Source organism: Gymnodraco acuticeps, unplaced genomic scaffold (genome assembly GCF_902827175.1).
Source record: "Gymnodraco acuticeps unplaced genomic scaffold, fGymAcu1.1, whole genome shotgun sequence".
Taxonomy (NCBI): Eukaryota; Metazoa; Chordata; class Actinopteri; order Perciformes; family Bathydraconidae; genus Gymnodraco; species Gymnodraco acuticeps.
Window position 1 is genome coordinate 421,926 of NW_022991003.1, and position 13,043 is coordinate 434,968.

A 13,043-nucleotide genomic window follows, 5' to 3' on the forward strand; every position below is an offset into this window, starting at 1 on the left:
ACATTTAGACCCTTTTCAGTTTGCCTACAAGCAAGGGCGTGGCACAGACGATGCTCTAAATAGCATCACACACCTGGTCACTAAACACCTGGAAGACCCTAAGGCATATGTACGCCTACTGTTTGTGGATTTCAGCTCGGCTTTTAACACACTGCAGCCTCACATCTTGCTTCAAAAACTGATAAAGATCAATATAAATCCTTTCATCTTGAAATGGTATTTTTCGTTTTTAACCAATCGCACTCAGCAAGTCAGGGTCAACAATGCCCTCTCAGAGCCCCGGACCATCAGTACAGGAGCCCCCCAGGGTTGTGTGAGCTCCCCGGTCCTCTTCACACTGTACACAAACGACTGTACAAGAGCCCACCCGGAGAATTATATCATCAAATTCTCTGATGATACAGCTATCCTTGGCTTAATGCACAAGGGCAGCAGTTCATCGGCTTATCACTCTGAAATAGAGAGATTTGTGCAGTGGTGTGATTCTAGCCATCTAGTGCTGAATGTGAAGAAGACTGAGGAGATGGTGTGGGACCCAAAGGCAGTGGGTGACCTTAGCCCGGTGGTTATCCACAATGAACCCATAACTCAGGTCAGCTCCTATAAGTACCTTGGTGTCCATCTAGATAATACACTCAGCTGGAAGGCGCATGTTCAAGGTCTGTGCTCTAGACTTCAACAGCGATTGTACTTTCTGCGTCGACTCCGGGCTTTCGGAGTCGACCAGAAGTTCATGTTACTGTTTTATCATGCAGTGTTGGAGAGCATCATTAGGTATGGTATCACTGCCTGGTACGGTAACTTGACAGTGCAGTCTAAGTCACAGATCGCTCGCCTGGTACAGACGGCTATGAAAATTATGGGGGTTAAAAAACACCCATCTCTCCAAAACATATACGAGCAGTCCATTATCAGAGAGGCAAACAAAATAGTGTCTGATCCCACCCACATACTCCAGAATTCCAGCTCCTACCTTCTGGTAGAAGATTCAGGGTTCCTAAGAGCAGGCTGAACTGCTATGTGCACTCATTCCTACCTATGTCCGTTAAACTTCTTAACATTGACATGAAATGAAATGTAGTCGAAGTCAAATGTAATGAAATGTACTTTTTTTTAAATGTTGGCCATGAGGGTAGTGCAATAGGTCGCCATTGTCAGTATGTGCGTCTGCGTGTATTGTGTTTGTTCAAACGGTGTATGATTGATGATATGTGTATGTCTCTTAAATGTCCACTATGTTTGTATATTATGTACATGTATGCGGAACTGCTGGACGGAGCCCAGAACGAATTTCCTTACGGGGACAATAAAGTATATCGTATCGTATCGTATCCTAATTATAACTCATTATTTCTAAAGGTTTTCTTGCAGGTCAGATGTGAAGGGTCAGTGTTTGGACATGTCATTATGTGGCGTCTCTCCAGCTGCTCTGATCTGTCCGCTCTGCTGCTGTTTGCAGGTTCCTCCTGGCAGCTTTTGTGGAAACTCTCGGTGTTGTTTTAGTGTTTCTGTGTTGCAGCAGGGTGGAGGGTGAGATCCTCTAAAATGATCCCTCTGTGAGCTCTGGTCTGATCCCAGTGTCTCTGACAGGGGGGAGTCGCATGTTAACTGGGTCACAGAAACTCATAGTGTATGTGGAATGAAAAGCAGGCTGTTGTCCTAAAAACAAATGTTTTGAATGTTCATTAGGGTTGGGGATCATTGCGGTTTTGACACAAAGAAATACTTTTACTTACTTTGAGGAAACGGCCCTTTTTAGTAGGGTTGCAACTAATTATTATGTTTGATAGCAGAGGTATCAGGAATGAGTTTTGAATCTGATTTCTCAGGATGTACCAGCAGCAGTGATAACTAGATTTGCTCCAGTGTCAGAAAAAATATCATAATCATTTAGATTTTAGAAGATGAAGAGACTTCTCATTCTCCACGTACCAAAAGGGTTGGAGAGCAGTTTGTTCAAGATGTAGGTTGAAGGTCTCTGATAAGACTTGGATGGAGCAGAACCAAAATGTGTGTAAGATCGTAATGAATGATTAATTTAATAACACAATACCACAGGTAGTTGATCAGTGAGAATGACAGATTGAAAATAGTGACAAATGACGATTAAGGTGACTTTTTCCAACTACTTGTTTTGCCCAATGATATTCACAATATTTTAATTTTATTAAAAAATCCTCAAATTTGAGGAACAAGAAACTGTTTTACAATCGTGCTTGATTACATTTTTTTTATTGATGGATAGAAAATGTGTTGCCTATTTTCTGGTGATCGATTGATCAGTTCAGCGCTCTGCTCCTGCAGTTGTTGGTTATCGAGTTATATGAACAATAAAGAAGTGAGCCTGTATGATAATATTAGACCTTCTGGTTCATTACAGTTGCACTGGTTCACGTCTTTGATCTTTTTGAGAAGTAAACATGTTTTAGGGATTGTGTCACTTTACACCCCTCTTTTTATGAGCTGCAGTTTCAAAGCTTTTCCATATTTTGCGAGCTGGATTTCACTCTTCAAAGAGAATAATTTCTGGGTCACGCTTGCCGACTTTGAGACATTGTGAGCGTTAATTGGAACCCAAACAGGTCCATGTTTCTTGTTTTGAGGTCACTCAGTTCCCCCTGCAGCTTAAAAATGTTTTCCTCCCTCAGACACGACGACCTGAAGGAGATGTTGGACAGCAACAAAGACTCGCTGAAGCTGGAGGCGATGAAGCGCATCGTGGCTGTGAGTATACATAATGTTTACTTTGGGAATTCTCCACGGCCCGCTAAGTTATGAGAAAACAAACGCCATATGTACGAGTCAACGTGCATCATTTAAAAATCATTCAGACAAACACACAAAGCTTGTTGTGTGTATCAAACTTGATTTTATACATTTGAAGGATAAGAATGCTTTAATAGGATCTGCAGATTAAAATACCGTGGTCAGAGAAGTGCGCAGTCAGCTGTTAAATATTCATAACTCATAATCTGAAACTCCACACCCATTTCCTCATTCATCATCTCTGCAGGACAGGGACGATAACAAGGGAAGGAAGAGCCTGCCAGAATAAAATAAAACATTTTATTTTGCAAATTAATGAAAAATGTCACCTTGTAAATCCTCACTGCTGCTTTTTTCTTGCTCTTCTCTGCAGATGATCGCACGTGGAAAAAATGCATCTGATCTCTTCCCTGCTGTGGTGAAAAATGTGGCCTGTAAAAACATTGAGGTTTGTAAAAAAGGCTTTAATGTATTTGTTGTTTTTCTTCGTCTTGTGTTGTTTTTATCTGGTAGAGAAGTTGCTTTCTGCACTGCTTCCTCTTGCTTGTAATTTAAGAATCGTCTTATCACATTTTTCAAAGCCCTGTGGGTTTTGACTTTATCTCACCTCAACCAAAATGGCAATTTCCATCCTCTCCTTTTTATCACTTTGCTTCATTTTACTAATCTACATAATTCGGTTTGTTTCTGCAGGTGAAGAAGCTGGTGTATGTTTACTTGGTGCGTTACGCCGAGGAGCAGCAGGACCTCGCTCTGCTCTCCATCTCCACCTTCCAGAGGGGGTTAAAGGTACAGCAGCTTTCATACGAGACAAATACTTCAACACTTCAACACAAAGAAAACAAATTGGGTTGAAATGTTATGATGTAAATCAGAAAGTATAGGTGTCCTGTATGTTTGATTTCTAGCTGTACCGCTTTAGATCAGACTGAAACATCTCATCAAATATACGACATATTGCCATAAAATTGTGTACACACATTCATGTTTTCCAAAATATCAGTCTAACTGAAATGAGTGATCCCTGATTGTTGACCACCATGAGGTTGAAATATTATATTTTAAGTGTAATATCTTATTTACAATTCATTCAAATATTTTCACTTGGAAATTTGCAACAGATTTTCAAGTTCCCTGAAGGATCAATTAGAAATAACTGATCCCTTAACTTTTCATTTAGTGCCATCATCAGGATTAACATTTGAACTGGTCAAATATGTTTAATGACCAAATACATTTCTCAAATGTTAGCATGCTAACAGGCTAAACTAAGAAAATTCACTTTACAATAAGACTACCCTTATAAAGGGTTTATGAATAGTTTGTAGTTCATTTATTAATTAGGTTGTGAACACTTTATAAATCGTTAATAAGCTTTTATAAGACATGAGATAAACAGGGCGACTGTGACCGGTTGCTTGCCAAATAGTGAGCCCACATGTATCTGTACTGCTAAGCCTTATATTGGCTACTTAGCTTATATTGGCTATATTGGCTACTTAGCTTACCTCGTCTTCTTCATCAGCCAGCATCCTTGGTATCTGTTGCTCACTGAGTTGATTCTCGCTAAGTAGCCAATATAAGGCTTAGTCATCTTGCCAAATAGTGAGCCTGTGTTGATGTATGAAAACTACGTTAGAACTGGTTTATAAATGGTTCTTAATGATTAATAAAGTGTTTACACTAATTCATAACCTAATTATAAACCCTTTATGAATCCTTTATAAGGGTAGTCTTATTGTAAAGTGGCACCGAACATTCTGCTAAATACAGACTAACTGTGCTGTGGACTCCTAACCAAATGAACCTTGTCAACCGATTTGGCTTTAATATTGTTTCTGAACTCTTTTCTTTTGCAGGATCCGAACCAGCTGATCCGAGCCAGCGCTCTGCGAGTCCTCTCCAGCATCCGAGTCACGATCATCGTCCCCATCATGATGCTGGCCATCAAAGAGGCTGCCTCTGATATGTCTCCGTACGTCAGGAAGACGGCCGCTCACGCAATCCCCAAACTCTACAGGTGACAGAATGAGACTTTTTCAGTACTCAGACCCCTGATCTTTACAGTGTGGCGAACTAAGGTGATTTCACTTATTAATATTTATTACATGAGGCCTCTTTAATTACAGATATTACTGCTTGAAAACAGGTTTTATATTTAAGATTTAAAGAAGCAATTACACATTTTTAAGTTAGAAATCAGTGTTTAAGGCACAGCACGAGTCATAGTCTTCAGTTTGAGAACCACGAGGCTAAAATGTTGTGACTTTGAAAATGAAAGCCTTTCATGGCAGAAAAGCTTACTCCTATTGCTCCGTATTATTTAAACACAACGGTATCATTTCTTTAAGAACAATTCCTCTCTCTGTTGCTTTTCTTGTTTTATGCATTGTTTTTTTTCTTCTCTGTCCACAGTTTGGATCCAGAGCAGAAGGACCAGCTGATCGAAGTCATAGAGAAACTCCTCGCTGACAAAACCACGGTGAGTTTTCACACCACAGATCCAGGATTTTATCCGTATTTCTTTTGACAAATGCAAATAGAAGTTTGAGGAAGTGCACAAAATATCAGTAGCAGCTAACTTGCTAAATGTTTTTGGTTGCATCATTTGTTCAACCAGTCTCCCTCTGGCAGGCTTTGCATTCACTTTTGCAATTTGATCAAAAATGTAGTCCCTATTTACAGATTTAGTTTAACTGCAAGTAATATAAATATAATTACCATCATTACAAAACACTCGCTGCTACTGTATATAACTTGTGCAATATTATTATTATTGATAAACGTTATTTTTGCACTACTAAATACTGGTCATATTTACATTAATGATGTGAGCGTCTATGTTTCATGTTTCCTGTAGATATCTAGTTGCTCTTTTTAGTGTACAGTTTTACTATTATGCTGCTGTGTTTATTGTATCTTTGTAACTCTGGCACAACAATTTCCTTCGGGATGAATAAAGTCTTATCTTACCTTATCTTAATATAATATTTATTAAACCTCAAATACATTATTTATGTAACAAATAAACTATAATAATAAAAAAATGCATTAGCTGTTTTTGTGCCTCAGTAATCCTCCTGTGCAGCATGTGCTGTCCTGACATTCAACAACATTTTTGGTAACCCCCCCCCCTGTATGCTCAGCTGGTGGCGGGGAGCGTTGTCATGGCGTTTGAGGAGGTTTGTCCCGAACGCATCGAGCTGATCCACAAGAACTACAGGAAGCTGTGCAACCTGCTGATCGACGTGGAGGAGTGGGGGCAGGTGGTCATCATCAACATGCTGACCCGCTACGCCAGGACCCAGTTCCTCAACCCCAACATGAACGTGAGTTCGAGACACAGAGAGAATCAGTGCAGACCCCAAAGGTGGTCGGTTTATATGTACGATAGTAACTTCAGCGATTTGTACAGTACGTTGTTTTGACTTTTTCTGAGGTGATGAAACTCACGTCAGACTTATTAGCTTGCCACTGAAATGTGTAAATCAGCAACTAAAGCAATTACAATTAATTATTTTCTTTCAAGATTTGTACGTCTATTTTCTATTTGATTGGGAAGTACATTTGTTTATAAAATGCAAGAAAATATAAAAATATTTCCAACTTCTTAAATTTGTGTGACTAACAATAGAAAACCTTAGACCAGGGGTGTCAAACTCAAGGCCCGGGGGCCAAATCCGGCCCGCGACTTCATTTGATGTGGCCCCGCAAGAGCTTGCAAAGAATATAATACATTAATTATACAGTTACATGCCACTTTACAGAAGCAGGTTGTCCACAAACTACATGTCCCACAATGCATCTCGTTTGCGCACTGAAGAGACTTGCAATTATTTGCCCTGGACTTCTGCTTTCAAACGTAGTTAGTTACCCTATCCGATAATAATCCAATTCAGAGGCAATAATGTAATGTAATACATTATTTTATATATATATATTTATATATGTAGTAGTTATAACCGGCCCTTTGAGTGCAACCATAATGTTAATGTGGCCCGCGATGAAATTGAGTTTGACACCCCTGCCTTAGACATATTTTATTTATGGTGAAAAAAATACAGAAAAACAGCAAATGTTCACATTTATGAAGCAAAAACCAGTACAGTTTTTGATATGTTTGCCTGATAATTGCCCTAAAAGACGTGAATATAAAGCACATTTTTATGCTTACCGACATGCTATACAGACCATAGTAGGAAGCTAACACATTTATTACAAAATACAAATAATCATCAATGCTCAAATAACCATGGCATATAACATGCAAAAACTCAAAGGTAAATTGACTAATTTGCATAGAAACAGGATTATTGTGCAACAACAAAGTTTATTTTGTTGGATGGATTATATTCTTACGGTTAAGCCATTGTTAATGTGTAAAGGTACAAGCCATTGTTTTCCTTTTGCTGCTTTGCCAACTTTGGGATTTTGAGTCAACCTAATTTCTCATTCGCAATATGCATCAACCAAGACATGTTTTCATACCACTACAAACATTATCATTTTAGTAATTTCCAATGCTGTCGAACCCATTTTGCACCATATGTCGTTCTAATACGAGGATGTCTAATGATGCTCCACATAAACAGTGTTGCTGCCTTTAAACAAATACATTCAAAAGCAAACCGCCATCTGGTGTTTGTTTTTTTGAAGCGGCCAATAAGTATTTTCCATGCAACAGAGATTCTGTCTGGGTCTGTTTGTCCCTCAAACACTCGGTTTAATCCCCTCTGTCTCTGCAGGAGTCCTTTCTGGAGGAGGGAAGCGACAAGACCTTCTACGGCTCGGATGAAGACTCGGATGAGGAAGAGGAGGACAAAGACAAGAAGGCGGAGGCTCCCATGGTCAAGAGGAAGCCGTACGTGATGGATCCAGATCACCGGCTGCTGCTGAGAAACACCAAGCCGCTGCTGCAGAGCCGCAACGCAGCCGTAAGACACTCTGAAACACACACACCCACCCACACACTAACAGTAACTCTCCACTTGAGCCAGTTGCCATGGCAGAAATCATAATGGCTTTCTCTCCAACATTTTTGAGTAGTTGAGGTCTTCAGATGCACGACCTTGGTTTGCGCTAACAAGCAGCTGTAGTGCCTTCGAGCAGCTACTCAGATCTTTGAAAAGCCTGTTTTGATCAATGTCAGATGTTAGGAGACTCCCCGGTCACACATTATCCTGCCTTTGTTCTGCTGTTTGATTCAAGGCATTTCAAGATTAACCTTGTCCCTCATATTGCATGTTGTTTAGCAGCGTGCTCTATAATTGTAATTGGTTTTTCCTTATCCCTTATCCCTTTTAAATATTTTATGAGCCTTTTTTAAGTTTTATTTTATTTTACAAGAGAAGAGGCATTTGAGGTAAGCATCTACTCTTACTACCTAAAGGTGTTATCGATAACATTCATTCACAGGACGCTAAACAGTTGCAGAATTTTTTTTACACCCCTGATAAAAGGAGAGAAATAATCACGAGAGTGGAAGCAACAACCTTACTCAAGTGAATTTACAAAAATACAACTCTTTCAAATAAATATATTGCCTATAAAAGGCTTGTTGACACTACAAGTCTGTTTTTAAGAGACTTCTCTCTAATGTTAGTGTGACAACAACATAGCTCAAACATCACAAAGTTAATTAAACGCAATATAAGGGTGATAGATGGGGGGCGTAGTGGGTAGAGCCTTGGTGTTGGGATCAGGGGTCACAGGTTCAAACCCCACTGCAGTCAGCATGTTGTTGTGTCCCTGGACACTTCACCCCAAATTGCTCCTGTGGGATTGCCCACAGTATTGAGTATGTAAGTCGCTTTGGATAAAAGCGTCTAACAAGTGACATGTAATGTAATGTAATGATAGATCACACAATAATTAGCATAATGTGCACATGCTTACACACAAAATGGCAAAAAAGAATGCATACAGACAAAAGCAATCGATCTCCGGATCCCAGATCAAGACTATCTCTAAAGCGTGTTTCAGCTCTTTGTGGATCTGTCCGGTCCACAAATTCACTGTTCTGGTTCCCCCTCACTGCTCTAATAGTGGCAGGCAGCTGTTTGCAGTGAAGCATCTGTGAAGCCAGCAACACTAAGTGCTCAGCACCAAACAACACACAGACACAGTTAGCAACAACATGGCGAACATAATGAAGCATTAAACAGCTAAAGAGCCAGAGTCCAGGAGTTAGAGGGACCTAAACAAAAGAAAGAAAGCAAATTATTGAATTTCATCCACCAGGTAGACATGACTCCAAATGAGTTCTATTGTTGCTCCATCATTTCCAGATGTGTAAATAAGTGGAATTAAGAGTTTGCAGGGTGAGTTTAAATGGATATATGTCAATGTTGTGTTAAAAACTTTGTGTACATCTGGACCGGGTGACGACATTACCTATTGACGCAGCAACCACTGTAAGTTATATTCTTGTTTAATTAGACTTCTCTGTTTCATTTATTCTACTCTACAATATAGGCAGGGCCAGTCTATTGTCGCCCATCAGCTGTAGATAGTTAACTAATTAGAGGGGCGTGGCCCTACAGCTGTGAGAACTCAGCAATCAGGCATCCATTTTAGGTAGCTCTTTCCTGGAGCGTCAGCTTAAGCGTCAGACAGCCGAAGACTGACAAAGACATTGGAGTCCTACGGGAGTAAGACTGACAAAGACATTGGAGTCCTACGGGAGTCACGAGGGAGGCAAAGAGGAGGCAAATCCTACTCTGATTGAGCTGGTGTCTTATTTCTCTTTTCTTTAGTTGTTTAGCCCCTCATGCTATAATCATGTGTATTTTCTCCATTCCTGTTCATGTGTCTTCTCGCAATTATCATTGGCCCCGTGTATCTCCTAATCGATATAACCGGCCTGCTCTCGTCTATCCCACGTGCTCGACTGAGATCCAACATCTAGTTTCAGGTGGCCTGTGGAATTGCCAGTCAGCTGTTCCTATGGCTGACTTCATCTCTGGCTACGCTTCCCTGCAATCTCTGGATTTCCTTGCTCTCACTGAGACCTGGATTACTCCATCCAACACATCCACCCCAGCAGCTCTCTCCACTGCATATTCCTTCTCCCATACACCCAGACCAACTGGCAGAGGAGGTGGCACTGGTCTCCTGCTCTCTCCCAAATGGAGCTTTTCCCTCTTCAAGCTACCTAACTTTACTCCTTCCACCTTTGAGTTCCATGCCGTCACAGTAACCCATCCTATACAGTTAACCATTGTTGTACTCTACCGTCCACCAGGCGCCTTGGGGGACTTCTTGGAGGAATTAGATAATCTCCTCTCACACATCCCTGAAACTGGCCCTCCCGCTGTACTTCTCGGAGACTTCAACCTCCAGACAGGGACGATAGACGAACTAACATCCCTGTTAACCGCCTTTGCTTTCTCACTGTCTCCGTCCCCACCGACTCATAAAGCTGGCAATGTCCTTGATCTCATATTCTCAAGGAACTGCGCTACTTCTAACTTCTCTGTAAACCCGCTCCACACATCTGATCACTTCTTCATTTCATTCTCTCTACCCCTTTCCAAACATAACAAACTAATCTCTTCTCATCCTGCACTTGTCCGCCGTAACCTTCGTTCCCTCTCCCCCTCTACCTTTGCCTCATCGGTGCTCTCAGCCCTCCCTTCCTCTGACTCGTTCCAACTCCTGCCTTCAAACTCTGCTGCAGAAACTCTCCTCTCTACTCTCTCATCCACTCTGGACTCTCTCTGTCCTCTCACATCTCGGCAGGCTCGTCAGTCCCCTCCTGCTCCCTGGCTAAATGATGCACTGCGTGCTAATAGAACCGTCCTTAGGGCAGCAGAGCGGAAACGGTGGAAATCCAAACACCGTGACGACCTCCTAACCTATCAGGCTCTCCTCTCGTCTTTCTCTGCTTCGATCTCTCAGGCAAAAAGCACTATCTTTCAAGATAAGATCCAATCTTCCTATTCCAATCCTAAAAAACTATTTTCCATCTTCTCCTCCCTCCTGGACCCTCCAAAAGCCCCTCCCCCTCCTCACTTCTGTCAAGCGACTTTGTTACCCACTTTGAAAAAAAGGTTGATGATATTCGCTCTTCTTTTTCTGACTCCCCTTTACTCACCGCCAACACACTTACCTCCTTTTCCCCTCTCTCTCCAAGTGAGGTTCTTACCCTCATTACCTCTGCCCGCCCTACCACCTGTCCTCTGGACCCTATCCCTTCAAACCTCCTTCAGACTATCGCTCCTGATATTCTACCGTTTCTCACCCATTTCATCAACACTTCTCTAACTTCTGGTCACTTTCCAAACAGTCTCAAGGAGGCAAGAGTAAACCCTCTCCTAAAGAAACCTACTCTCAACCCGTCTGATGTTATAAACTACAGGCCTGTCTCTCCTCCCGTTCCTGTCTAAAACACTTGAACGCGCTGTCTTTAGACAACTCTCCTGTTATCTCCATCAGAATAACCTTCTGGATCTGCACCAGTCTGGTTTCAAGGCAGGTCACTCCACAGAAACGGCTCTCATTGCTGTCACGGAGGAACTGCACACTGCCAAAACTGCATCCCTCTCCTCTGTCATCATCCTGTTGGACCTGTCTGCTGCATTCGACACGGTGAATCATCAGATCCTCCTTCGCACTCTCCAAAAACTTGGAGTTTCAGGCTCTGCACTTTCCCTCCTCACCTCATATCTGAAAGACCGTACCTACAGGGTGACTTGGAGAGGGTCTGAGTCCGACCCTTGTCAATTAACTACAGGGGTCCCTCAGGGCTCTGTTCTTGGTCCCCTCCTCTTCTCCCTGTACACAAACTCGCTCGGATCAGTCATTAGCCCGCATGGTTTTTCTTACCACTGCTACGCTGACGACACCCAATTAATTCTGTCCTTTCCCCACTCAGAGACCCAGGTCGTCGCACGCATCTCTGCTTGTCTAGCAGACATCTCTCAGTGGATGTCTGCTCACCACCTCAAGCTCAACCTTGACAAGACTGAGCTGCTCTTCCTTCCGGGAAAAGATTGTCCCACTCTTGACCTAACAATCAACATCGGCACCTCAGTTGTTTCCCCGACTCAGACTGCAAGGAATCTGGGTGTGACCCTAGATAACAACCTGTCCTTCACTGCAAACATCGCTGCTACAACCCGCTGCTGCAGATACACGCTTTACAACATCAGGAAGATACGTCCCCAGCTGACACAGAAAGCGACGCAGGTTCTGGTCCAGGCTCTCGTCATCTCACGCCTAGACTACTGCAACACCCTCCTGGCTGGTCTACCTGCATGTGCCATCCGACCTCTGCAGCTCATCCAGAATGCAGCGGCTCGTCTGGTCTTCAACCTTCCTAAATTTTCCCACACCACTCCGCTCCTCCGCTCCCTTCACTGGCTTCCGGTAACTGCTAGAATCCACTTCAAGACACTGGTACTTGCTTACCATGCTGCGAATGGATCTGGCCCTTCGTACATCCAGAACATGGTTAAACCGTACACCCCAGCGCGTGCACTACGCTCTGCATCAGCCAAACGACTCGCTGCGCCCTTGCTGCGAGGGGGACCCAAGTTCCCATCAGCAAAAACACGTGGGTTTGCTGTCCTGGCACCAAGATGGTGGAATGAGCTCCCCATTGACATCAGGACAGCAGATAGCTTGCACATCTTCCGGCGCAGACTGAAAACTCATCTCTTTCGACTCCACTTCGAGCGATATAATTATTAACAAAGCACTTATATACTAACAAAGGACTGGCTTATCTACGCCAGTTGAGTAGCACTTGAAATGTTTTGGCTCTATGAAAGCTGATTAACTTTTATGATTCTGTTTTCTTCAAGGTTGTGTCTTCCGGTCGAATGTACTTATTGTAAGTCGCTTTGGATAAAAGCGTCAGCTAAATGCAATGTAATGTAATGTAATGTCAAAGTGACCAAGAAAAAAGGTATCTCAAAGATTTTCAAAAGCTGATCTATTTTTAGATCAAAAGTGACATAAAGCTGATATGAACTTTGCAGCTGCCCTTAGTGTCTCACCTCCTTGTTTTGATTATATGGCAACAGGTTCACTTCATCACTCCTGTCAGTGTTTCAGGCATCTGTTTTCATCTAAAAAGCTGAAATAAACTCCTTAAAGACAGATACTTCCCTGAGGAGGCCGGAAGCAGGGCTAAAAGATCATATTGAACATTCATGAAGTAGCCAGAAACACGATTGATGATTGAGTTTAGTATGCAGATCGAGATTTTTTGAAAAAGCACAACCCTCCCCCCTGAGTGCCAGATCATTTCTTGAACTTTAAATCAAAAATGT

At 42.2% G+C, this 13,043-nt stretch overlaps 1 protein-coding gene across 6 annotated transcripts in view; it reads left to right on the forward strand.

Annotated features, from left to right (window-relative positions):
* The window catches only part of LOC117559361 (AP-3 complex subunit beta-2), a 62,776-nt gene that overhangs the window by 19,373 nt on the left and 30,360 nt on the right, over positions 1–13,043 (forward strand). For all 6 annotated transcript variants that reach the window (XM_034236090.1, XM_034236092.1, XM_034236093.1 and 3 more), the window contains 7 exons: positions 2,649–2,724; positions 3,140–3,214; positions 3,460–3,555; positions 4,626–4,786; positions 5,182–5,248; positions 5,913–6,095; positions 7,512–7,700. In XM_034236090.1, the coding sequence (XP_034091981.1) occupies positions 2,649–2,724; positions 3,140–3,214; positions 3,460–3,555; positions 4,626–4,786; positions 5,182–5,248; positions 5,913–6,095; positions 7,512–7,700 (847 nt within the window). The remainder of the gene's footprint in view (positions 1–2,648; positions 2,725–3,139; positions 3,215–3,459; positions 3,556–4,625; positions 4,787–5,181; positions 5,249–5,912; positions 6,096–7,511; positions 7,701–13,043) is intronic.